This window comes from Sus scrofa, chromosome 5, assembly GCF_054392235.1.
Source record: "Sus scrofa isolate SSC_HxYL_T2T_F1_AM1 chromosome 5, Sscrofa_HxYL_maternal_Yorkshire_Landrace_v2.0, whole genome shotgun sequence".
Taxonomy (NCBI): Eukaryota; Metazoa; Chordata; class Mammalia; order Artiodactyla; family Suidae; genus Sus; species Sus scrofa.
Genome location: NC_139387.1, coordinates 26,734,509 through 26,760,721, shown reverse-complemented (window position 1 = coordinate 26,760,721; position 26,213 = coordinate 26,734,509). Strand labels below are relative to the sequence as shown.

The following is a 26,213-nucleotide window of genomic DNA, read 5'->3' as shown; positions in this document are numbered from 1 at the left end:
TCCAGATGGAGAACATCTTTCCCAGGAAGCCTGAGGGAACACCAAATTCCTTCTCTTTTAGCTCATGTGTGTGTCAGTGGTGCTGATAGGCTCACTCACCTTTAGAGAGATGGGAGTGTGATCTCACCCTGGGGAGGGAGGGTCACATCATCTCAGCTGTCCTGGGCACACCTATAGCTAAACTCCTACAAAACTGGGGAATGTTTTCCAGTCCCACGCACATCCCCTTCCACCTTTCAAGTTCACAGCACCTATCTTGAAACCTACATTCTTAGGGGCCCAATGCCTTGGAGACCAGTATTCTTCATCTGGTCCCTGCACCCTAAGTACAGGCTTCCAAAAAAGGGAAAGGGTGGGGGGGAAGAGACATTTCTGTGAAGGAATTTGGATTCAATAATTTATTTTCTATATAGTGACAGCAATGGGAGTAAATACATAAGATCTTTTTTTTATTAATTAATAAAACAAAAAGAGATGAAAAACAGAAGCAACAAATGAAAAAGACCATAATGCTTATGACACATCAGCCACATGGTCAGGAAACCCATTTCTAAAGAACAACAGTTGCTGGTGTCATGGAGTTTTATTGCATTCAACAGGGGAAGGGTAGATGGTTGAAATGAAAAAGATCCATCAGGCTCCTGACAGGAAGATATTATAGGGGCTCCAATCCTTAACTGGGGACTCCTCTTGTACTTCCTTTGGAGAGGATGGAGGGGCAGGAGAAATTCTCCTTTATGACCTCATGACTTCTTGTGAGACAGATCAGTCCAGCCAGATAGAACAAAGAGTCTTTGCATCCCCAAGGCCACTTGCTGGTGCCCATCTTTATGTCTCAGAGAAATGCAGACGCCTCAGGGCGAATGCAGGATGCAAAAAGAATGGCCGCCTTAGCCCCAAAGGAACTGGGGGGAAGGGAGGACAATCTCTCAACTCATCAGGGTCTGCTACATTCTGAGAATATCACACATCAACTCAGCTATCTTTGGAGGGGGCTGGGTGATTGAGTTATGGGTCTGACTCCTCTCTGGGGGTGGAGTGAAGATGACAAAGAAGGCCATCTGTCCCCTGGGAGACACAGTAGCAGTATAAGACAGGACAGGAAAAAACAGAATAACAAATCCAACTGGGAAAAGGACTTGAGAAAGGGTGGGGGAAGTATCCTAGGGGCACACTTCCAGGGAATAGAGGAGGTTTCCACACATGAGACATCCATTCTCTTGAAATGACCAGGGTTGACCCAGGTAAAGATACTCCCTTCTGCTGGGACTAAAACCTCAGGAATTGGCTAGGCATGAAAAAAGGAAATTTAGCAATGGGTCACCCCTGGCCCATCCTCCCAGCCTCTAGAATTGGCCATACCCTCAATGAAGGGTTCCAGCCCCAGGAGGGGTGTGAGGTCCTGAAGAACAGCAACAGTTAAACACTTTTACCCAGGATTCAACACTGTGGCCATCTTTGGGGGGGGCGGGTGAGGTGAGGGAAGAGACTGGAGAGCAGTCAACCCTTGACAGAGTCCTTCTCCAACTCCCTGCATAATCACAAGAGTCCTCATCGGTCCCACCTCCATGAGGTACCAGCCTGCTGACCATTTTCCACCCCACCTGTGTAAGACTGGCCATATCCCATCACATGTGTGCATGCCTGCACCCATATCTGTAGTATCTTGAGATGCTTCCATCCCAGGGTCTACCAGGGAGCAAACATGCTACAATGAGTTCTATAAAGTTATCAGCAAAATTCAGACACTCTGCGTTCATCCCACAGAGCAAAGTGCATCCAGAGGAGTCGCTTGAGCCAGATCCATCTGTCCAGTCGGGTCCTGAAGATGGCAAACAACCCCCTTCCCCCAGCTCCTCCTATGTTGTGGAAACAACAGGACATTTTACAAAGATCAAGGCACTTGGGAGAGAGTCGACAGTAACATGCTAATGAAGCAAGCAGGCGTGTTGGAGGGAGAGGGAGAGGGAAAGAAGGAGAGAGAGGACAATGTAACTCTGAGGGCCAGGAAGAGCCTACTCAACAAGATGGAATTATTTGGGTGGAAGGAGCCTGTAGCCTGAAGTTAGCCAAGGAGGAAGAGAAGAAGTGGGGGCCAGAGTATGCACAATTGCCCCAAGCCTCTCAGAACCCCACCACCTGGAACACACAGCAGCAGTCACCATGGAGTCTGGCAGTCTCTTAGGCAAAGATGTTGGTAATAAAATCCAGGAATCGCTTAGCATACTGCTCAGGATGGACAGTAGAGATCTCTGCCCCTGCCTGTGAGAGGAGGTAGGGAATGTGGTCTCAGCGCCCCCTTCCCCATTCCCCGCCCTCCACACCACTCCAGACCATTTCCACCCCCAACCCTTCATCCTTCTGCCACCCCACCACTCTGGCACGAGAGGCTCTTGAATAGTCAAGAAAGGAAAGAAAAGGCTGTAGGGAACCCTTACCCCATGCTTAACGGTTTTGGCTGCGTGAGCTGCCTTCTTCTTGGCATCATACTGCGTCAGGATGTCGATGAGGCCCATGAAGTACACCTCCTTCTGGGGGGCTCCTGGGGGAAGAGACCGGCAATGAAGAGCAAGTATAATCCCAGTTCCCTGCCCCCTACCCACCCCCACCCCCGCAACCAGTCAGGTCTGTTTTGAAAAGCCAACCAAGCTAACCAGCCTCTTCACCCACCAGCCTGATCTCTGGCCCCAGGAACTACCCTCCCCCAGCCTTAAAACTTCCAGCATCTCTCTCACCCTCAGCACTCCGGATGGCATAGACGTCAATGAAGGATTCAAACTCTCCAGGGCCCAGGGGCCGGTGTGAATGGATGTAGCCGCCGATACCCTCAGGGGAAGTGCCATAGGAGCCCACCAGAGCAGGAGGGCCGGTCAGGGCACAGTCCCCATCCCCCTCGGACTCCTCCTCCCGCACAGGCCCCTCCTCCTCAGGTTCGGAGCCCCGGACGATGTCGTGGATGCCCAGCAGAAGGCTGTAGTCCATGATCTTCAGCTGCACTAGGAACTGAGACCCCACTGACAAATCAGATGCCCCAGATCTCCCTCTCCTCCCAGGTACCACCCTTATATCTCCCCTCCTGAATTTCCAGGGCCCTCCAGGGGAAAGGAAGTATAAAAACTGAGGGTGGGGTGTATACAACTGCCATTTATTACCTAAAAGTCCCAGGTTCTAAGACCACCCTTTGAGCTCATGCCAGCTGCCCCCTCCGTAGGGCTCTCATGATGTACACCCAATGCCCCTACACACAGAGAACCCAAGGGGAAGGGGAGAAATTCCCTCATCCTGCAGACAGGAAAGACAACTGCCCTGCAGGGAGCAAAAAGGGAAACAAAGCCACCATTTCGCAGAGCACCCCAACCATCACCTCCACATCTCTCTTTAGCTTCTCTAGAAAGATTTTCTTCTCCTCTTCACCAATGTAAACCTTCTGGTTCTTGTTGAGAAAGTCCATATCCTTAAGGGTGGGCAATTCTTTAACCTGAGAACAGGTAAAGGGACACCTTGGGAAGAGGGCCCTTCCCCGAGAGTCTCAGGGAACCCTGCTCTAGGTAGGGTTCTGTCTCTAACTCAGGGGCCCCCAGGGAAGAGGGATCTTACAGCCCCTCTGAACTGGCCCAGACTGGGATGCTGCCTAGTCTTCTAACCTGCAGTGGCTTCCTCAGACTGAGTCACTGCAGCGGTATCTCAAATCACATCCCATTGCTTGATGCCTATGGTTTTCAGTCCAGACCCGCCATGCTGACTTTTCTTTCTTTTTCTTAAGCAAAAATAGCTGCCTGAATATGAGCACTCAGAATGGGAGGTGGCTGGAAAGTATTTCACTCTTGAAATTTGGCATTTTCAGAGTTCCTGTCGTGGCTCAGCAATTAATGAAGCCGACTAGTATCCATGAGGACACAGGTTTGATCCCTGGCCTCGCCCAGTGGGTTAAGGATCTGGTGTTGCCATAAGCTATGGTGTAGGTCGCAGACGTGGCTCATATCTGGCATTGCTGTGGCTGTGACGCAGGCCGGCAGCTGTAGCTCTGATTTGACCCCTAGCCTGGGAACCTCCATATGCTGCAGCTGTGGCCCTAAAAAGACCAAAAGAAAAAAAAAAAGAAAGAAAAGAAAAGAAATCTGGCATTTTCACCCATCCCCAAACCTTCCACATGGAATAACCCATGTCATCGACAAAGCAGCTCTTCCCACTGCCTCTTCCCAACAATCCCTGGATCAGTAAAAGTCTACATCTCTCTTCTTTTTGGTGGTTTAAGGTAAGAATAAATAGCTGATGATCCCTACCTCTTTATCCCAAGAAGATCCCTTTCACCTGCCCTCCCCCATCCCTCACACTGTCACCTAAAATTACATCACCTTCTCCTTATCGCTGGCTTCCCGGGACACTAAGGAGCCCTGTGGAGAGACCCAAAAGACCAAGTCAGCAGAAGAGGCCAATAGAACAGTCAGGATCCAGCTCCTAAGACAAGGCCTCAAACCCACAGTCTTCTTGCTTTTAAAAGAAATCAGCCAGTGCTCCCCACCCCCGGCCCATCCCCACTCTCAGGCCATCAGGAGCCTCCACTTCAGCCCTCACCATGTTCTCCTTACCTTGAGGTCATACTTCCGGTGCACGGGAAGCCGGTGGCTGAACATGTTGCGCATCACAAGCATGTAGCTGTCTTCGCTGTCCACGCTCACGCGGTACATCCCCAGGAACTGGGGCAGCAGCGTGTTGCCATGGCACTTGACAATGTACTGGGGTGAGAGAGAGGAAGGGAGGGGGAGAGGCTGATCGGCAGATACACAAACACCCCAGGGGTGGGAATTCAAATGCTACCATTCCAGAGGGGGGGGGGGGGAGAAGTAGAGTGGCTACAGATGGTCTAAGGCAGTGCGGGTTTTCTCAGGATGCCCCAGGTTATCCACACAGTTTCTGAATCCACATCTCTTCGGATTTATTCCTTTTGTATAACAGCTCTTAATTTTTTTTGGCTACTTTTTTTTTTTTTGGCAGTGCCTGAGGCATGCGGAAGTTCTTAGGCCAGGGGCTGAATCCAAGCTACAGCAGGGACAACATGGAATCCTTAACTGCTGGGCCACCAGGAACTCTGAATTCTCTGAATTTTAAAATTTAAATTTCAGTGTCTCGTTTCATCTTATTCTTTGAGATGCGAAAGGTGGGTGTTAGTATCCTTGTTTTAGATCCTCTTTATGTGTATGTGGTCACAGAACCAGGAATTAGAAATTACATCTGTTTATCAACAGAATGATTTTATCTAGACCAATGTTTCTTGATGGACTAGATACCCATAGTAAAACCGGTTTGCATGATGACCTATAATTTGGAATTTAGATCCTTTTTCTTTTTTCTTTCTTTCTTTCTTTTTTTTTTAGGGCCAAATGTGTGGCATATGGAAGTTCCAAGGCTAGGGGCTGAATTGGAGCTGCAGCTGCCAGCCTACACCACAGCCACAGCAACTTGGAATCCAAGCCACATCTGCGACCTATACTGCAGCTCATGGCAAACGTGGATCCTTAACCCACTGGGCGAGGCCAGGGATCGAACTGGCATCCTCATGGTTACTAGTCGGGTTCATCACTACTGAACCACAATGGGAACTCCCTATAATTTGGATTCTTTCAAAAAAAAAAAAAAAAAAATCAGTACTACAATCTCTCTCAGTATTGCTGCCTACTTCTCTTCATAACCAACCTTCTCAGAAAATCACTCAGCAATCAATCCACTTTCTCTCTCATTCACACCTCAGACCAGTGAAATCAGATTTTTACCCTCATTCCTCCTCTGAAATTTCTCTCTCCTCACTGCCTCAAATCCCTCAGTTGCCAAATCTCAAGTGTATCTAATCACGGTCATAGTTCAACTTGTTGGCACTTGATACTACTAACTGGTTGCTCCTTCAAACTCTCTTTCGGAGTTCCCGTCGTGGCGCAGTGGTTAACGAATCCGACTAGGAACCATGAGGTTGCGGGTTCGGTCCCTGCCCTTGCTTAGTGGGTTAACGATCCGGCGTTGCCGTGAGCTGTGGTGTAGGTTGCAGACGCGGCTCGGATCCCGCGTTGCTGTGGCTCTGGCGTAGGCAGGTGGCTACAGCTCCGATTCGACCCCTAGCCTGGGAACCTCCATATGCCGCGGGAGCGGCCCAAGAAATAGCAACAACAACAACAACAACAACAAAAAGACAAAAGACCAAAAAAAAAAAAAAAACAAAAAAACTCTCTTTCACCCTGAGCGCCCATCTCCCAACATACCACTCTCCTAATTTGCCTCCTCTCTCAGATCCTGTATGCAATGAGATAGGACATAAACCTTTAAACCTGTCCATCGACTCAGTCTCCTTTATGGGCTCTTTTCTCTACTTGCTCCTTAAGGTTCTGTTCTCAACCTTTTCACTTCAGTTGACACATCCCTCTAATAATCTTATTGGTATTCATGGTGATAATTACCACCTATTCACCTAAAACTCTGAAATCCATATTTCTAATCTAATCCCCTTTCCTGATCTCCATACCCCAACCACTGACTGGATGATCTGCAGAAACCTCAAACTCAACCGGCCCAAATCTGAACTATCTTCCTTCAAAAATCTCTTTTTCTGCTTCCCAGCTGTTAGTGAATGGGCACCTAATTATCCCTAGCCAGGAATTTGGAGTGCCTTTTCCTGAATTCCCACAATTCTCGCAAATGTCTTTCTTTCCATTTCCACTGCTGTCACTCCTCCAGGCTCTTGTCATTTCTCACCTGGACTATTATATTTATCTTCTGATATCTCCACTCCGTAGGTACCCCCTGCAGTCCATTCTCTAAAATGCTGTCTAACATGTTATTTGTAAATTACATATGTATACACACACCTACATATATATGTATCACTCCCCTGCAAACCATCTTTAGGATAAAGCCCAAACTCTTTGTATGGCTTATAAAACCCTTCACAGTCTGGCTTCTGCCTACCTATTTTCTGACAATACCTTACCCCAGCCATGTTGAATATCTTGCAGCTCTGCAACACCAGCTCTCTCATGGCTCTGTGCATTTACAGGTGCTGTTTTCCTTTGTCTAAAATGCTCTCTTCCACCCTGTCTAATGGCTGCTCCCTACTAGTCATGCAAGAATCAACTCCTAGGATACTCCCTCTAAAAAAACTCTCTTTGAGGAGTTCCCTGGTGACTCAGCAGATTAAGGGTCCAGCATTGTCACTGCTGTGGCTTGGGTTGCTGCTGTGGCATGGGTTCGATCCCTGGCCCTGGAACTTCTACATACCTCCCGTGTGGCCAAAAACTAACACCACCACCACCACCAACAACAACTCTCTTTGAGCCTCCCAGGTGCACCTCTTGCTCCAGATGATTTGGGATGCTCTTCCTCTGCCACCCCAGAGAATCCTAGAAAGCTCTACTCCTTGCACGTGTCTTGCCGTGTGCTAGTGCTAGCTTACTGGTCTCTGCCGTTAGACCAAGGGATCCTCAAAGGCCATGGCCATTTCATTCACCTCTTTCTCTACTGCCTAACATAGGGCCTACTAATAACAGACATTCAATATTTGCTAAATAACCAAAAACTCTTTTAGAGTCTTTCACTTATCTCTTGCTCATTGATTTTGGTGAGATTTTTCTTCAGCAGGAAGATATTCATGCATGTTCTTATTCCCAAAATATTCTAGAAACTTCATATTTCAAATTCATCTGATCAGATAGAACAGTTCCCTAATTCCACTTAAGGCTGGAAATGATCATGGCTTTTCCTCTCCAATTTATCCCAATTATGCACTTATCCTGGTTTTCTCCCCAAACTGCACTTATTCCTGAGAGTGCATATGATGTTAACACTTCATCTAATTCTGACTTGGTCTATAGTTTATACTTTGCTATACATGTGGCTTTTGTCAATCCACAGCAGTTTTGGTAAGCACCAAAAGAGAAGTAACCCACCTCAATTCTTCTATTTAGTCAAGCACAAAAACGTACATGCAGGTTCCCTCTTTTTTTTTTCTTTTTGGCCACGCCTTGGGCATGTAGAAGTCACCAGACCAGGGCTCGAATCTGTGCCACAGCAGCAACCTGAGACACTGCAGTGACAATGCTGGATCCTTAACCCACTTCTCCCCCAGGGAACTCCAGAGGATCTTTTTGAAATGGCTTGTTTTCAAAAACATGATGTCAAGTGCTTCTTGGGGAACAAAATGGGTGGTAGTGAGGAAGGGGGATAGGAAGTCTCCCCATGTGCTTTGACAGCTGAGCTATGAGCAGAGAGAGGCGGGGAAGAAGAAGTTAGAGAGTGGCCTGACCTGGTGGTAGTTGGAGAGGTTGCTATGCATGTCAGCAATGTCTTCACTGGATACTTCTTTGATGACCAGAGTCCGATCATAGGAGATAAGGAAGCGACCATCACTGCCTTCACTTTCAGTCGGGGGACTTCGGGTAAGGGACACCTGGGGGTACAGAACAGGCTAGAGGCTCTTTTCTTCTCCCTTTGTATGGACATGCAAGTCTAGGATAGTGGTCAACTGAACATATCTGAAAGTGGATAAAACCCTGGCATAAGAGAACGAGGAGGTGTCCATATATGGACTGAATTAAATTTGAAGCAAAAAAAAAAAAAATTGGGGGGGGGGGTTCCACCTGCAGCATATGGAAGTTCCTGGGCCAGGGGTCAAAACCTCTGCCACAGCTCTGGCCACACCAGATCCTTAGCCCACTGTGCTGGGCCGGGAATCAAACCCATGTCACCACAGAGACAACGCTGGATCCCCAACCCGCTTCACCACAGTGGGAACTCCGAAAACAAAAATTTTTTTTTTTTAATGTACCTACATTTTTTCCCCCAAGGACAGGGTTTATAGCTTTCATCACATTTTTGAAGATGCCTGTGACCACAAAAAAGGTAAAGAATCACTTGCCAAGGCCCTCGTTTCTCCACACATGGCTGTTTCAAGGATTCTGCAGTTATGAGGGAGAAAGAACTATCCTCGCCCAATAGTGGACTCTCACCAAGTAATCCTGGTCATCAATACCAAATCGATCACGGAGGTTTCTGAAGACCTGTGGACAATACTCCTTGAACTTGAAATGACTGGGCAGATTTTCCCTGCAATAAGGGTTTTCAAGATAAGAAAACAAAGTAACAATAATACCTTACATATATAAACAGCTTGACAGTTTATAAAGCACCTTCACACATATTACCTTATTTGAGTTTCATAAAACCCTTGTAAGGTCCTTTAAAGATATATTACTCCCATTTTATAGAAGAGAAGACTGGCTCAGGGTGGCTGAGTGACCTGCTTAAGCTGCATGACTTAAGTGGAACCAGGATCTACTGCCTATCCAAACAGCAGCATTTCCCAAAACCCAAGCAAGTCAGAGACATCCTGTGGGGAGCAGCCGACAGAGCCACAAATCCATACCAGCAACAGCTTCCACTGTGGTTTTTTGTTTGTTTTTTTAGGGCCAGCATATGGAAGTTCCCAGGCTAGGGGTCAAATTGGGGCTGCGGCTGCCAGCCTACACCACAGCCACAGCAACAAAGGATCTGAGCCACATCTATGACCTACACTGCACCCTGTGGCGATGCGAGATCCTTAACCCACTGAGCAAGGCCAGGGATCAAACCTACATCCTCATGGATACTAGTTGGATTCTTAACCCACTGAGCCACAAGGGGAACTCCAAGCTTCCACTGTATTGAACGGCATCTTCTGATAAGGAGGGCTTAGAGGACTTAGGTATTTCTTTCAGGGAGTCCTTCTCAGAAGTTAATGGCAATGGCATCTCAAAGTATTTACTCTATAGAATTGCCAGGCTAGAGGAGAGATAAACTAGGAAGTATAGATAGGGCAAAAGGAACACTGGAAATTATTTTAGTGGTTTCTTTGCAAAATACTGAATTTCTGCATTGGGAAGAAGGTTAGACCATACAGCCTGCAAGTTGCCTTCTTTATCTAAAAACTTCAACTCTTTCAATCTTAACTGTTACAATTATTTCTTCTTTCTTCTAGGAAGGTTGACATGAAAAGGGCAGGGATTCCCACATACCTGTGGAAAAGGTGATTGTTGACCTTGATCTTAGAGCTGGCCTTAAAGTCATCTGGCAGCAGCATCACCGGGGGAGGCACCTGACTGAGCTCATTGATCTGAGAAGCCAAAACAAGAACAAGAAGGCAGTGAGAGGGGTTTGGAGAGCTACTTATACACTGCATCTGAGCAAGAGTCAGAAAAGGACAACTCAAACCTCATTCCTTTAAAAACGCTGGTTATGCATATGTTTGATGGAGGTGAGAGTTTGTGTTTGATCTCTTCTGCAGTCCAACGAGGCCTGCAGTTAGCAACCCTCGCACACGGTCCCTCACACTCCTGCCCCCATGGAACTTCATGCTCACAACAATCCTTTTATATTAGTCAAACTCTGTAAGCTCAGCACTATTTTTAAAGCTGTGAGAAATTCTAGAGAAAAAAATACCCTCAGCAGACTCAAGACATTCAAGGCAAACAGTTCCATGCTCCACTGGAAACAAAACAAAAGGTGTTTTCAAAGTACAAAGAGAGCTGATGGGACTCTGAGGGGTCAACAGCGGCAAGAATGAGAGGTCCATATCCTGAAGGAGGCATCTCTTACAAACAGGAGCAGTCCTTCCAGAGCACTCTGACCCAGTTTTCTGCAGTGGGTCCTCGCCTGCCTAAGTGTAAGTTTAAAAAAAAAGAAAAGAAAAAAAGCAGCTAATTTCAGAGGGAATGCAGGCCGGTGGAGGATATGAGCTCATTACGTGTCTGTTCACTAAAGTCAAGACAACCCACAGCCCAAAGGATGCGAACATCACATGCTCTCCTCAGCCCCCAGAATCAGCAGTCTGCTAATTCAGGGTGGAAAGGGAGTTCCTGCACTGAGAAATCCAGAGATGTGCTTTCTCCCCAGTGTTGCTGCAGCATCTTTCTTGCACCCTTAACAGTCCACTTATCACATGACGCTAACCACTAGTTTACATAAGTTCCCCACCTGGGCTGTGAGCCCTTCCAAGGCAAGGACCATTTCTGGTGGTCTGCATCTCTCAGGTGCCTAGCTAGCACCATGTTTGGCACAGAGCGGTCCTGAAGTGTTTAGTAACTGAATAAATTGATTCCTTGCCTGTCCTTACTTGATCATTTTTTGTTTTTGTTTTTGTTTGGGGGGGGCTGCTTTTGTTGTTGTTGTTACTTATTTTTATCTCTAGTTGATCATTCGACAGAGGTTATGAAATGTGGTCTAGCCTCAATCCCATACACTGCAGTGAAATCCAGCTCCTCTCATTTTCAGCAGAAAAGGAGGACAGAACATTTTCCTCCAGGAAAAAAAAAAAAAAAAAAAGAAAAGAAAATGCCACTAGAGATTCCCAGCATGAAATTCAGCTACAGTTCTTCATGCCCCCTCCTCGCCACCTGCTGTTAAGCAGGCTGAATCATCACTAAGACATATGTTCAAGGAAATGTGTGCTGGCTGGAGGGTGGGGTGTTGGGGCTAAAGTATATATACCTAGGGAAGATGAGGCAGGTCTTATCCATAATTCCCCAATTCTTACCAAAGGAAAGAAAATCCTCCTCTTAAGCTTCCTAAAGGGATGGATGGATGAGTCACCTGAAAGGTATGGAAGAGAGGCAGCCCTGCTTCCATCAGCCTTGCCCTTACCAAGAATCTTAGGCTGAATCTTCCCTGATAAGACATTACCACCTGGAGAGCTGGGAGCAGTCCACAGAGCCACAAATCCAAAAGGGAGCTGGCAGACCCCAAATGGCTTTCTAAACCACAAATTAAGAACGGGACAAAAACTGTATTCTTCCTCATCCTCTTCCACCTCCATGACTATGACATTTCAATGAAGTTGAATTTTTAAAATATCGCCTGTCACATTCAAAGTCACCGCATCTCTTGAACTCTAGATCTGGGGGAAGGGGGGGGGGGCAATAGCTGTGCTTGCCTCACCTGAGGTATAGTCAGGAAAGAAGATGCACTGGCCTCTTGGGCCTCCTCCTGATTCCCAGGCCATACCATCTACAGCAGTTTCCTGCTTCTAAAGTTTTACCACCATAGTATCCCCAGGACCAGAGCTCCTGAGCCATCTCTTTGGTCAAAGATGACCCCCACTTACACCAAATACCATTACTCCAGCCCGCAATGGATTGCCTTTAAGACCAAAGCCTTAAAAGCAAATATATATTAAGTCCCCAGTCAATGCCACCCCTGGGTTCAGGGCAGTAGCTTTTCTGAAATGCCTGTACCTCTGTAAGGGAAGGTATGGGACATGCAGGATTAGAACGTCCAGGAAGCCTGGGGCTTCTCCTCAAAGCCAAAGTTCCAAAGTCCAGGACAGCGACCCAGAAAGCAAGGTGCAAAGGAGAGTGACGACCAGCTCCCTCACGACCAGCTCCCCTCCCCGCTCCCCTTCTATATTCACACTCTCACCGGCGTCCTCACCACCACCAACCCAGAAGAGCTACTCCCCCTAAAGTCCTTCCGGATGCAGCCGGGTCCAGGCCGGTCGCCCTGACCTGGGGCTGAGGCTGTAACTGGCAGGAAAAAGGCAGGGAGCTGGATTTCAGGTGGGGAAGATAGAACCTCAACGGAGGAGTAAAGGGCGCAGGGAGAGACAAAAGTCTACGTTCAGGAAAAGAAAAAAAAAAAGTCTAGAGCGAAATGGTACGCTGGGAGAACACCTCAGGGTAGGTGGGCAAGGACCAGAACAGCCCGAGGAAAACGTGCAGCGCGAGGGGCTCCGGAGGCGGGAGCCAGGAAACAGGTACGCCCGGAGGAGCAGGAGCTAAGGGGTTCGGACTGGGCAGCGGTGGGGCCAGGGCCGAGTCTCACCGAGTGGGCTACACCCCACAGGAACACGCCCACCAGCGGGTCGGCCGCCCGGAACACCTTCACCTTCTGCTGCACGAAATGTTTCTTCTTGGTTTTGGAGGCGAAGCCAAAGCCCGTGCCGGGGGCCGCTGTCGCCGCCGGTATAGTGGCCGGCGGGACTGAAGAGGACGCCATAGTCTCCGGCGCACTCTACCGAGTGAAAGCCGGAGCCGGTCGCGATGCGAGCGCCCGACCCCGGAAGCGGCGCTCACCTGCGCCTCTGTCATGTGACCGGAGGCTGGCCCGCAGGCGCGCGAGCCGGGCGGGGCGGGCCGACTCCGCCCTCCTGGCGCCCGCCCGCCTGCGCAGAAGGTGGGCTCACCTGGCGCCGGGGAAGGCGCGCGGAAACCTGGTACCCTGATCGCTGTTAGCAGTGCGGAGGCCCAGGCCGGTCACCCAGGCGATGGGGATGCCGTCTGGGCCAGCCTGATTAACCGCCCAGTCGAGGGCTTCTTTGCTGCAAAGTCGCCGCCTTCCGGTTTTGCCCAGTTTCTGGGAATAACCTACCGCCTGAGGCTAACCCGAAAGGATTACTTTACGAAGAGAATCCCCTAAGTGGTTTTTGTGCTTTTAGAAGGACCACTCAAGCATCGCTCTGGAGGGTGACCAGAGTATTGCAACAGTGTAGGCACCAGATGAGGAACTAAAACAGTGGCTATTGGGATGCAAACTATTGCCTTTGCAATGGATAAGCAATGAGATCTTGCTATATAGCACTGGGAACTATATCTAGTCATTTATGATGGAGCATGATGGAGGAAAATGTGAGAAAACGAATGTATATATGTATGTGTAACTGGGTCACTTTGCTGTACAGTAGAAAATTGACACAACACTGTGATCCAACTATAATGGAAAAAATAAAAATCATTAAATAAATAAAACAAACAATGGCTATTGGGTTGGGAAAAAGGGGATGGCATATAAAGGTATATAGTTTGATGTCAATTTGGAAAATTCCTAGTGGATTGGGATTTGCAGGAAAGGGAGATGTTGAGAAGAAATCTGACTTTTGGCAAAGGCGAAGAATGATGGCAGTGAAGAAAAGGAGCAGTTTTAGTGAAAACATTAGTTCAATTTGGAATGTGTTTGAGGTGCCTGAGGGCAGCTGGACATATGGGCCTAGTGTTCAGCAGAATGGTCTAGGCTGGAGATACAGACTTAATTATTGTCCACGAATCTGTGTGGATGACAACTCCCAAGGGAGAGCAAGGAGAGACCAAGAGCTGAACCCTGGTATAAACCAGGGAGAAGACTGCAAAGGGGTGGCCAGAGAAGTAAAAGGGCCAGGAGAGCAGGGTCACAAAAGCTAAGGAAGTTGAGTTTCAAGAGAGGAAGGAATGGAGAGCAGTGTCAGATGTCATGGAGAGGTGAGGCAAGACGAGGATGGAGAACTGCCCAGTGTCTTTGGCAACTAGTGACCTTTGGAACACATTTTCAGTAGAGCCAGAGCCAGATCAAGGCGGGCTGAGGGATGAATGGGAGATAAAGAAGTGGGGAGGAGGCGCTTGGGACTTTTTTAGGAAGTTGGGTTGTGAGAAAACAAGGTGGGTAGTGAGTGGCTTATAGAGAAACATGCTGTAAAACACACTTTTAAGGGAGACCTTACCAAGGGGTAGGGAGAAATCGTTGATACAGAAGTTAACAAAGAAGATGCAAACTGCCCAAGTCGGCATCACTTTTAGTTGTTTTATATATTGGTGAATATATATGTGTAAGTATCTCAAAAATGAAGGATCTAGAAGGGACTTGATTTAGTCCAGGAAAGGGAGATTTATCACTTGTCAGAAGGGAGAAAGGAAAGGATCTGTGCAGACAGAGGTAAGTGTGTAGGTGTGTGTGTAGCGGGGGGATGAGGAATCTTATGCTCAATCATCTTCATTTCTCCTGTAAAGAAGAGAATTGTTGCCTAAGAGAAGTGTGTGAGAAGGGATCTTGAGGAGTGAGGGTTTAGACCAGTTGCTCTGAGGGGTGGGGAGGAAACAGCAGGTATACACAGAAGGAACATTATACCAGATCGGAGGATCCAGTTAAGCTCTGTGGCTCTTTGTTCTTAATTGCCCTGATGTTTGGGTTGTGTGGTTTTCTCCACTCATCTCAGAAGCTTTGAGGTAAGAGCAGAGAAGACAGGTAGGGGTATGCTCTAAATTGGGGATTAGAAGGGTGATTACAGTAAAAGATCTTGGGATAAGAGAACTGAGCCCTTGGCAAGGAATGGATGGAGATGCACTATAGAGGGGGGATGGACCTGATGCAGGGACTTGGGATAGTCTTGGGGGGAAACGAAGAGAACAGGATACCATTTTGTGTCAAAAATTACAAACAGTCTAGATCAATGTCCACCAATAGTGGAATGGTTGAATACATTATAGGATAAGTTTATGAAAAATTATATGTATATATTTTTTTCATGATGTAAATGTGTACACTGACCTGAAAAGATCTCTAGGATATATTGTCAAGTGGGGAAAAACCTGCATGTAAATATATGGAAGAACACCTAGAAAGGATATATACCACACTGTCATAATGCCATTACGGAGGGAAGGGATAAAGATTTACAACAACGTAGAGTCATCATTGAATTTATTTTATTTTAAAGGTATCTATGTACATCAAGTAAATACACACTGGGGTTTGTGCGGTTTGGTTTGTCTTCCACGCTGGCATGCAACATTTTGGCAGATGTGAGTGGGCAGGCCAGGTACTGCTTCTGGTGACCCTGGCTCTTCGAAAGGAATGTGGTGAGGGGTGGAGGGAGGGGAGGAGGAGGATGTAGAGTGAAGCTTCTGGGGAAGGCTTTGTGTGTGTGTTGTTTCTTATTTCGGTAAGTGAATTCTATTTCCCTTACATCTTGCTAAAGAGAAAGCTGTTCCCACTGTCACCTCTCTCCTCATCTGTCCGACACCCTTCACATTTTCTTATGTGTTTTAAAAGAATCATTTGGTGGCAAGATTACAGAAAGCCCGTTGGATTCTTGGGTGCCCTGCTGGCTAATATTAACACAAGTCAGCAGGTACACCAGTGTCTTCCTGCCTCTCCACCTGGGTCTGGAGACAGCATGGCTCACCTACCCCACCCTTTCCCTTTGCTATATGAGTTGTGGGCTTGGGGCAGGAGAGCCAGCTTGAACCCTTTTCCTTGGAGCAGTGGTTTTCAAACCACTCTACAGACCCCTGGGGGCCTCTTAGGGCTGTTCAAGGGCTCCTCAACTAGTGAAGCATTTTCCACCAAATAACAAAAATGCAAACTGCCCAGGCCTGCATCACTTTTAGTTATTCAAGAATAAGAATACCAAGTTTTTATATAAGACGGGGGCCCAACAGGTAAAGGGAGAGGGGACTTTTTCTCTTGGAGGAATCACGGGCCAATACAGCCGGTATTCACCAGCTGGCCACTCACACTGAGCTTTCTTTCCTGACTTAGAAACTAAGTGACAGGTTGCCCTGCCGCCCTGTTCTTCCATCCTGGATAAAGCTGACTCTCTGGACACCAGACTTTCCTTCTTCATTGGGGCTGGCTTGTGACCTCCACTCTCCATCCCTGCAGTTACCTGGAAAGCCACCTTAGCACCATGTGGTAAGAAAGGATATGAAACCAAAACAATAGTCCTATAAATTACATGGGAGGCAGGGAGCCACCCAACTCAAGCCCTTGGGCTCCTCCACCTCTGGAAAATCTGCCCTGCCCCTTCCTTTAAAGTGCACTTAATGCCAGATGGAGATATTATAGAAGGAATTCTTTGTGGGGGAAAATGTGTAGATTGGGGAAAAGTCAGGCTCAGCTTGAAAGGAAGGTGTTTCAAAATACCTGTTTTGCCAATGAACTGGAAGCCCCCAAACCAAAAGCTGGAAGTGGGAAGGACATGCAGCCCAGTGTGGAACAGAGAAAGGAATCCAGCTCATCCCTGTGGCAAAAAATACTTAGGAATTTTCCAGCCTGTTTACCCCCCAAAGCCAAAGAAGCAATCATTTTGCTTATACTTAGCTATAACTATCACTGTGGACAGATGAGCAACCATTTTGCCAGACATGGGTCAGCCTCCTCAATTTTTCAAAATAATTTTAAGCAGCTCTGGGTTCTGGTCATGAGCACTGCAGTAGAAAATATTAAAAGGAGTTTTGAGGAGAAAGGGAAGTGGTCCCTTAAGTAATCCATGTTCTGGGTTGTCCAGGGGGAACGGGAGGAGGGAGGCAAAAGGCAGACTTCGGAGGGCAGAGGTGCACACCCGGAATCCCTCCATTCGGGTGAGGGACGTCTGAAGACAATTCTCCATATATTTAGCAGTCCTTCCATTTTACCCTCCCCTGTGCTAAATGTGAGAGAGAAGGGAGGAAGAATCTATTTCTGTATCTTCTTATGACGCCAAGACATTCTTCTGCTTAAGGCTTTGTGTGTGCATGTGTGTGTGTGTGTGTGTGTGTGTGTGTGTGTGTGTGTGTGTGTGTGTGTGAAGGATCACAGCCCTCTAGCTCCCATTTTCCTTTTATCATCTCTTTGACTAACACCACTCAGTGTGAGAGACGCATATATGAGAGAAAGAAACATTGACCCTCCTCCCTATGGCCCCAAATGAGGAGGGTATACTATGCTTAGAAATTGCTAAATACATCATTAGATACTAGAGAGTAAGACAGAGAGAAGGGAGAGACATAGCAGCAGCTTTTGATATATAGATACAGAGTACAAAGAGATACAGAGTAAGAGAAGACATCAAACGTAGTACAGTCAAACAACAAGGGTTGAGGAGGGAGTTAGTATCAGAGACCACAGGTTTGCAGCATGCTGAGAGAAGAGGCCTCAGTCCCTCTTAGAAACTGGGGAAGAAAGAGAAAGACATTGTGAGGAACCACCTTGCAGCCCAGCTGCTGAACGGGAACAGTGTGGCATCTGTACCAACTTCGGCTTACAGTCCTGTCCCTTTGATACCCAAAACCAGACGCCACCCTCCCAGCCCCTGCTCCTCCACCCCCAGGCCTTCCTGAACTCTTCCTCCCCCACTCCTACTGATTGCTTCTCATGCCTTTCTGCCCATGTGTGCCTGGCCTATTATTCTGGGAAACCCCTGGAGAGGGCTGGGCTTGGGATGCAGTCCAGGGGGAGACTGGCTGTGTTCTCTTGTTTCTCATTCGCCAAGGATCCACAGTGGACAATAAACAGGATCCCATTGCCCAGGATTCTGGGATTCTGAGCCCTAAAGCAACCCTGGTGAGAAGCCTGGTGACACAGGAGAACCAGGAAGGAAGGTATACACTGCAGGGAGAGCACAGAGGATGGGGGATAGGACCTGGGACAGAGGCAGAGAAGGGGGCTTGGAGGTGGGCACACAGCTCTTTTCTACCTCCACTGGCAAGATGGGAGGGGAGTGCTGACCCTGCAGTTAGAGGGACAAAAAGTTAGACTTCCTGGGGCATTTTCTAATGCTTATTGGTGACATATACAGACATGAGGAATATAGGACACAGGGGTAGGAGTAAGTCAAACATCACCTTTACTGGAGATGTCTTAATTCAGAAAGTACTTGCCATCCAAAATCATTTTAGGGTGGAGGCAGAGGGATGGTTGAGATGATCTCCCAAGGTCTCCTAATAGCTCCTACATCCTGCTGTGATCTGTGTTTGGGGCTCTAGATGGACCCTGCCCTTGCCCACTTCTTTTGACATGTTGCAGTGACCCCTAGTGGCCAAAGGCAGTACTGTGACTACAACAGTGGTCAAGCTAAGGGGGGAGGGGAAGGAAGCCAGCGTGCAAAGGACATGGGGTGGCTCTGATGGAACCCCCCCGGGAAGGGACAGCAGGAGTTGAGGGACAACTATATAGTAAAAAATTTGAGATGATTTTAAAAAGCGAGAGAAACAGAAGCTGTGGGCAAGAAAGGAGGCAACCCGAGGCTGGTCAGAGAAGGGGCCTGAAACTACCTGAAAGTGCAGGTACGCAGCAGTCCATGTGGGAGATTAGCTGGCTGCCGTCTCTTGGTGGAGAGGGAACAGCTTGGCCTGGTCCTCAGCCTCATAGCCGCATGGCAGGTCACTCCTGGAAGAAGAGACCCAGCACAATCACAGCATTGTCAGCTCTGTATCAACCATAGCATTCCTGTCACTTTGCTCTCTCAGCATCCCTGTGAGATAACGAAGGGCAGCAATATGGGGGGCAGGGGGAGAAATCAAGGCCAGAGAGATGGAGCCAACTTGCCCAAGGTGACAAAGTCCCCAAAGGCAGAGATAAACCCAGGTCATCAGATGCCCATGGCACTTCCCGCAGCCTCCATGGCTGGGATGGGGAGGAGCTATGGGGGGAGAAGCTATGGGGAGGATGGGGAGGAGCTATGGGGGGACTGGAGGAGGGGACAGTGCTCTGCACTGAGGCAGCAGAATGACCAGACCTCCTGGACAGCAGGGTGATGGCAAGAGGGACCGATGGTTCTCACTTCCTCCTCCTTCCCTCAAAGGCTCCAGGGAACCTCTACGTAGGCACGAGTGAAATTTAACCCTTTCTTCTGGTCCCACCCAGAGAACCCAAGAGAAATGGGGACTGGTGTACCTATTGTCATTAATATCTGTGGTGTTTCCTGAAGAGATGATCGTCATGGAGAACACAGGATTGAAAGAAGGAAAAAAAGAGACTGGGTGTTATAACCAGTCACCCCAAACCCTCTCTCCTCCTGATCCCTTGGCGAAAAAGCTAAGAGTCTTGGGATCATAGGTGTCATCTGGGTCTGTGGCACTGTCTTCAACTACCCCATGCTGCCTCCTTATTCGGTTGGAAAAAAAGCCTCCAGAGCTGTCACTGAGGAGAGAAGGGGAAGGGAGGGGAAGGGTGGGGACAGGCAGGTGACTGGAGGAATCCACTTCTAAGAGTCCAAGACCCTGAAGGGCTACCCAGCGTTTGAGCTGTAGGTACAGGGTCACTTATTTTTCTGGTACTTTTCAACCTTCCCTGGGGATCCCACAGGCTGCTTACCTGTCTTTTTCACTCACCATTGTCCATGTTGACCTTCTGGTAGGAAGTCAAGGGGCCGCCAGAAGATGTGGCCCCACTGCTGCTACAGGAGTTTGCAAAGCTGGGTGGAGCAGGGGAGAGAGACGCCACCTCTGGCACCCACCTTCCACTGCTCTGAGGCTCACTAATCCACACTCACCCTCAGGGATGGAGCGGTTCCCCCCCTCCTCCCCAGAGACTAGAGGACAACAAACATGGCCGCAGGCTGGGAGGGCTGATGCCCATCTTCTAATCAAAGGTGCGAAGTTGAGAAAGGATTGGAAATGAAGCTACTTAGGAAAAGAATTAAGTTGCACCCAATAATTAACCCAGTCTTATGCCTTAGAGGGGGCAGACAGCCTTGGGTTGGGACTCCAGCCCCCGCCCGTGGTCACTCACTACATATCTGAGGTGGAGCTGGGTGCGGCCTGCAGGTACAGATTCTGGTAGTTCTGGAAGAGGCTGTTAGTGTAACTGATGCACTCAGGGCTCCGGGTGCCGTAGGGGTTGGTGGGTGAAGATGCTGGGTAGTGGCCAGGCCGGACAGGTTTGGCTGTGGCAAAGAAAGGAAAATGACCGAGATGAGGCTAATTGTTCACTTCTGTGGCTCAGGTCCTTGAGGTCACTTTGCTCGAGTTGAATTGAGGTGCTTATAAGAGAATTCACTTTTATACTTTTCTGGGTGGTGGTGGGTGAGGCCGGGGTGGGGCTGCTGGACACTTAGGAATTTGCTGAGTCTCCCCAGGTGGTTATTCCCCTCGATTACGGACGGCCGCACCCCACTCACCAATCTGGGCAGAATGACCCCGCTTGCCGGAGCTCTTGTACCGAACGGCCTCCTTGATGCGGTCCACCTCCTGCTGGTACCGGCGCTTGTCCTTCATGGCGCCCTCCTTGGCCTCCTTCAGTGCACCCTCCAGGGCCTTAACTCTCTCAGCCGTAGCCCTAAGTCGTTTTTCCAATTTAGGAAGCTCACAACGCAGATCTGCATTGTCACGTACCAGCTATGCGGAGGGGAGCCCCAGGGAAGAGGCCAGGAGAAAGGTGACCAACCCGGAAAGAGAGCCGGCAGGCAGGAGTGTGGGGTACGGGTGGGGAGAGAGAGTAAAAAAAGTCAAGTCAGGGAAGGTGGAGACCATGCTGTCCCTTCCAAAGGCCTCATTCCCTTTATCTAATTGCTGTTCTGGCCAGTTCTTTCCTTCTCCCTTTAGCAAACGGTGGTCAGGCATTAAAAAGTTACATCATTCTCCGGGCATTGAAAACGTGCCAATGCCTCTGTAGGCCAGAACTCTTTTTTTTTTTTTTGGTTTTGGTTTCTGCCTTTTCTAGGGCCGATCCCACAGCATATGGAGGTTCCCAGGCTAGGGGTCGAATCAGAGCTGTTGCTTCCAGCCTACGCCAGAGCCACAGCCACACAGGATCCGAGCCGAATCTGCGACCTACACCACAGCTCACGGCAACGCCGGATCCTTAACCCACTGAGCAAGGCCAGGGATCAAACCCACAACCTCATGGTTCCTAGTTGGATTCGTTAACCACTGAGCAGCGACAGGAACTCCTCTGTAGCCCAGAACTCTTGTGACAGTACCCTGTTCCAGTCTCTTCCGGGCCTCGACACCACCGACCCCCCAATATCTCACAGCTGGTGCCAGACAACAGCCCCAGGGAACATGGGGATGAGGTGCACCCCTCACCCAGAGATGGCTTTGTGGGCATGCACAGGGCGAGGCAGCAAGAGCACAGCAGCAGTTTGGAGGGTGGATATGGTGTTGAGCACGGGTTAGGTGCAGTGCAGAGCAGGAGCGGAAGCTAGAAGACAGGAGCCCCCCCACCCCTACACACATACACACGGCTGCCCCATAGGAAGGAAAGAAAATGTTTGAGGTCTCACAAACATTTGTGCTCATCACCTTCACATTCAAGGATTTTCTGGGCTCTCCCTCCCCCCCATTTAAATTAAGTTAGAGCACCGTAGCAACCACCTTGCAGCCAGAAAAGTCTTCCTAATCTTTTTACAAGGTTTCACCCAACCACTGGGGGCCCTGCAGATTGCAAAGGAGCCGGCCTTGGAAGACAGTAGGTAAATCAGTGCAGCAGGGAACACGGGGAGAAGTGTCCATTTAATTTTGGACAGTTTACAGATGATAAATAATGTTTTGGTGTGACAATAACTAGTTTAATTTGGAATAGGGCTATGGCCTTGGCTATTAAATGAGATTCTGTTAAATGAGCAGTTTCTCCATCTCTCATGTTTGCCTTTCTAGTCTCGTGTCTGCTGAGGTAGGAGATTAGGAGGGATCCTCTCTCCTACAGGTGAGCAGTTTTTGGTCTTGGACACTTAGAACAGAGGCAGGGGCTTCATGGGGGAAAAGGAAGCCCTTTTCTTTCTTTGTTTCTTTATTTGTTTCTTTCTTTCTTGGGATGCACTCACAGCGTATGAAAGTTCCCAAGCTAGGGATCGAACCAGAGCTGTAGCCACCAGCCTACACCACAGCCACAGCAACACGGGATCCAAACCAAGTCTGCCACCTACACCACAGCTCACGGCAACGCTGCATCCTTAACCCACTGAGCGAGGCCGGGGAGAAGACCCCCATCCTCATGGATCCTAGTCAGGTTCGTTGACTGCTGAGCCACGGTGGGAACTCCCCTAGCCTGTGATTTTCTGAAATGTGCCACAATGTGGATGAACCTGGAGGATATTATGCTAAGTGAAATGAACCGCTCACAGAAGGACAGGTCCCGGATGAGTCCATTTAGGTTAGATTCTTAGAGTAGTCAAAATTATGGAGACAGAAAGTAGAGTGGGGTGACCAGGGGCTGGAGGGAAGTGGGGGATGGGGGGGTTTTATTTCATGGGAAAGGAGTTTCAGTTCTACAAGATGAAAAGACTTGTGGAGCGGGGTGGTAGTAGAGGTTGGACAACATTATGAATGGATTTAATACCACTGAACAGTTCTCTGAAAATGATTAAAGGTGGTAAATCTTATTACATGTACTTTATCACAATTAAAAATTGAGGGAATTCCCATCATGGCTCAGTGGAAACAAATCCGACTAGTATCCATGAAGATGTAGGTTCAATCGCTGGCTTCACTTAGTGGGTTTGGGGAATCCCATGTGGCTGTGGCTGTGACGTACGCCAATAGCTGTAGCTCCAATTCAACCCCTAGCCCAGAACTTCCATATACCACGGGTGTAGCCCTAAAAAGCAAAAAAAAAAAAAAAAAAAAAAAAAGAGGAAAAAAACAATATAATATGCATTTGGATAGAGATGAAAAATGAACACAGAGAAATTAAAAAGAATGGCAGAATTGATTATGTTTCTTCTCTTTCAACTTTTCTATAAACAGTGTTATCACACTGTTTTGTAATATGCAAAGAGGAAGAGATGATAGCAAAGCCCTCTGCAGGTCCAAATAAAAGAAACAGAAATTCCCTGGTGGCCTAGTGAGTTAAGGATCCAGCATTGTCACTGCTGTGGCATGGGTTCGATCCTTGGTCCCAGAACTTCTGCATGCCACAGATGTGGCCAAAAAAATAAATAAAATAAAATTAATAAATAAGCCCGGCAGAGGATTAGTGGCCCACAGTTCTGGGATTTTTTTTTTCCATTATTAAAAAAAGAAAAGGTGTACTAGGTATTTACTATACATGCTAGGCACCGCACTGGGAAGAAAAGATGTTTAAGCTCTAGTTTAATGAGCACATAAGTTTAAAAGGAATTTTAAGGTGGATTTGAAAGGAAGGGAATAAGTATAGATTAGGGTTTATTTTATGAATCAGTTAAAAGAGCCAGGTGACAGTCTGCTACATCTGTCCTCAAGGCTCAGCTATGTGGCACTAGCAAGGGTGCTTCTGCTCTGAATGCACCAAACATTTCCTGTCCTGACTCCTTTGGACTGCCTGCCCCTTCTACCTTCCCACCCCATACCTTTGAAACCCAGTCATCCACCTAGGGAACCGCAGCAGCAGGGAGGAGGACAGAGAGGCAGCAACTTAATACACTGGCGTTATCATTGGCCCTGACCAGGCTGGGCCACCTGGAGGATGTCAAGTAATTTCCCTGCATGCCTGCCCCAGGCCTAGGCAGCTGGAGACCCTGCCACCAGAGAAAGGCCGGCTTCCCTGGCTTCTTCTCGTCTCACTGCTCTTCACCTCTGGCTCATGTCTGACCAGCATCCCCCGTGTATGGTTACAGCCCCACGCCCCTGAAACCCCCATCAGTTTCAACCTCTCCTTCCAGCAACGTAGGCTTGGGAAAGTCCACTTTGAGCAGAGGCAGGTTGGGAGCTTCGAGAAGGGAAAACAGGCATAGAACAAAACAAGATAAAAGTGGAACCCAATCCGGTATAAAGAAGGGGTTAGTTGGAAAGGCAAAAGGGGGAATGTCAGGAAAGCATGCAAATAGATTTTCCGAAATCCAAGGGCCCCCAAGGATTTAGGCATCCTAGGCCTCAGGAGTTCTCTCCACCCCAGCCCCCTGGCCCCCTTACCTGTTTGTGAACCTTTGTAAGCTGTTCCAGGTTGTTCTCAAGAAAGGAAATCTTCTGTTTTTGGGAGTGAATCCCCCCACTGTCCTCGGGCTCCATTTCTGCACTCTGATGAGAGACAGGGGGGCAGGGGGAGGGAAGATGTGACTGTCCCAAGGCCAGTCCAGGTCCCATCCAGGCCAGGCCAAGCCAGCCCCACCAGAGGCCACAGGGGCTGGGGAAACCTGAGGACAGGAGGAGAATCGGGGGGCTGGAAAGACCCCGAGGTGGCACTCACTTTCTTGACTCGAGTCGTGACGTCTTGAACGAACAGCTTGCGAAGGTTGTGGAGGGTCTGGAGTTCCCGGGCCTGGAAAGAATGATAAAAAACAAATAAATCGGGGGCAGCCAAATACCAAGTCACCATTTCCCCTTGGAAATTACTGGAACCTTCAGTCTCTCTAGTCAAACGAGTCACCCATCCTTTAGGAAAAGGTGTGTCCTGATTATGCCACAGACTGACTTTACAGGAAGGCAGGTGGAATGTGATTAGAAAGAAATCAGGGAGGGGGAGATCTGAAGCCCCCACCCCACCCCCCACCCCCACCCTGTTAACTTGGCACAGAAGAGATCCACTCACAACTGTCTCCTCCAGACCCTTGAGGTCCTGTTTGGACTGCTCGTGTCGCTCGTACAGAAATCTGGAGGAAGAGGGAAACGGAAGCCTCCCTCAGGACCATGCTGCCTCCCTCTTCCATTTCTTTAATCTATATTTATTATTATTTATTACCCAAGTTACCCATGTTCATGGCGCGGAAGTTAGAAAAGAAAAAAGGGGTAAGCAAGATGAGTTCTGTAAAAAGCCCATGATTCTACCACTTACAGATCAAACCACCATGAACATGCTGGTGTCCATCTTTCCAGACTCTCTTCGATGCACGTGTATCCCATACACATGTTATGGGGTCAGAGCATTCATACTGCTGTAACCTGCTCTTTATACTTCATGGAACATCACCCACATCTTTCCATGTCAGCTGACATTGACCAGAGTCATTCCTGGAAGTCTCCCCACCCCCCCATTAAATTGGGTGGTCACCAAATTCACACCAGGATTGTGTCCTGTCTCTGCCTGATGTCTGAGTAGACGTCTGAGCCTGTGGGACCACAGATCTGCAGGCAGACCCGTCACTCACGTCAGCTCCTGGAGTTTGGTACTTTTCTCGTGTTCTTCATTCTTCAGCTTCTCATAGTCAGCCTGAAGCTTCTCCAGCTCTAACTGGAGCTTCTGATTTAGGCTGTGGAGGGCAAGGAGGTATCGGGAAGACCAAAAAGATGTCAGAGGGGGCCAAAGGGAAGCCTAGCTTCTTAAACACTTTCCTTCTTGTACATGTGGGTCCAGGTGAGGCTGACACATCTACCTTTGTATGTCAGAGACAGACTCAGGCCACTGCTTCCCTGACCATAGAGAGCCCTGAGCTATCTCATCAGAAGAGCCTTGCTGAGAGATACTAGCCCTTAACTCCTGTACGTCCTAGAGTTAGGCTGCAACATTGTGTCATTGTCAGGGAATGACACATGGAAGTTAAAGAACCAGATTCTCCTGCAAGAGGAAACATTTGAGGGGGCACAGCAAGGCTGGAGGACGAGGACAGGGTAGAGACTGGAGCCACCCTGGGGAACTCTTACTCTTTGAGCTCATCGATGGTCTTCTGCTTCTCATTGATCTCGTCCCGGAGCCGGGCCAGCTGCCGGTGATGGGCCTCCCGGTGGCTCTCCATCTGCAGCTCCAGGGCCTTCTGCGAACAACCCCACCTCAGGCTCAGAGTCAAACTCCCCGACCCCAGCTTGGTGAGGGCCAGCACAGCCCCACCAGGCCCCGTTGCCCCC

At 48.6% G+C, this 26,213-nt stretch overlaps 2 protein-coding genes across 7 annotated transcripts in view; both read right to left on the bottom strand.

Moving 5' to 3' along the window:
* Positions 1–383: 383 nt before the first annotated feature.
* On the bottom strand, positions 384–13,087 carry PIP4K2C (phosphatidylinositol-5-phosphate 4-kinase type 2 gamma). Of its 2 annotated transcripts, XM_021091878.2 has the most exons (11): positions 12,835–13,087; positions 10,035–10,132; positions 8,991–9,087; positions 8,288–8,431; positions 4,590–4,736; positions 4,356–4,394; positions 3,365–3,478; positions 2,736–3,003; positions 2,439–2,542; positions 2,163–2,262; positions 384–1,859 (listed from the first exon to the last, which is right to left on the bottom strand). In XM_021091878.2, exons 1-10 carry the CDS (start codon positions 13,006–13,008, stop codon positions 2,182–2,184), a joined length of 1,266 nt encoding a protein of 421 aa, XP_020947537.1. In that variant the 5' UTR covers positions 13,009–13,087; the 3' UTR covers positions 384–1,859; positions 2,163–2,181. The 2 variants fall into 2 exon arrangements, with proteins under 2 accessions (XP_020947537.1, XP_020947536.1); XM_021091877.2 differs by having other exon boundaries at positions 384–2,262.
* A 2,355-nt stretch (positions 13,088–15,442) lies between these two features.
* Positions 15,443–26,213, bottom strand: part of KIF5A (kinesin family member 5A) — a 35,088-nt gene continuing 24,317 nt past the window's right edge. The window contains exons 19-30 of one of the 5 annotated variants that reach the window (XM_021091860.2): positions 26,013–26,122; positions 25,520–25,621; positions 24,964–25,024; positions 24,622–24,693; positions 24,348–24,452; positions 23,786–23,806; positions 20,639–20,855; positions 20,251–20,404; positions 19,851–19,933; positions 19,414–19,441; positions 18,792–18,906; positions 15,443–17,690 (exon numbers count right to left, since the gene is read on the bottom strand). In XM_021091860.2, coding sequence (XP_020947519.1) covers positions 18,828–18,906; positions 19,414–19,441; positions 19,851–19,933; positions 20,251–20,404; positions 20,639–20,855; positions 23,786–23,806; positions 24,348–24,452; positions 24,622–24,693; positions 24,964–25,024; positions 25,520–25,621; positions 26,013–26,122 — 1,032 coding nt within the window. In that variant the 3' untranslated portion in view covers positions 15,443–17,690; positions 18,792–18,827. Of the gene's footprint in view, positions 17,691–18,791; positions 18,907–19,413; positions 19,442–19,850; positions 19,934–20,250; positions 20,405–20,638; positions 20,856–23,785; positions 23,807–24,347; positions 24,453–24,621; positions 24,694–24,963; positions 25,025–25,519; positions 25,622–26,012; positions 26,123–26,213 lie in introns of those variants that run through there. The other 4 variants (XM_021091861.2, XM_021091864.2, XM_084956193.1 and 1 more) reach the window with 4 other exon arrangements.

Coding starts and splice junctions, on each gene's coding strand:
- PIP4K2C (XM_021091877.2), bottom strand. CDS start 13,008: ATGGCGTCCTCTTCAGTCCCGCCGGCCACTATACCGGCGGCGACAGCG. Junction 4,737..8,287: donor ACCTCTCCAACTACCACCAG/GTCAGGCCACTC, acceptor CTCTCACCCCAG/TACATTGTCAAGTGCCATGG. Junction 3,479..4,355: donor AAGCCAGCGATAAGGAGAAG/GTGATGTAATTT, acceptor ACCTGTTCTCAG/GTTAAAGAATTGCCCACCCT.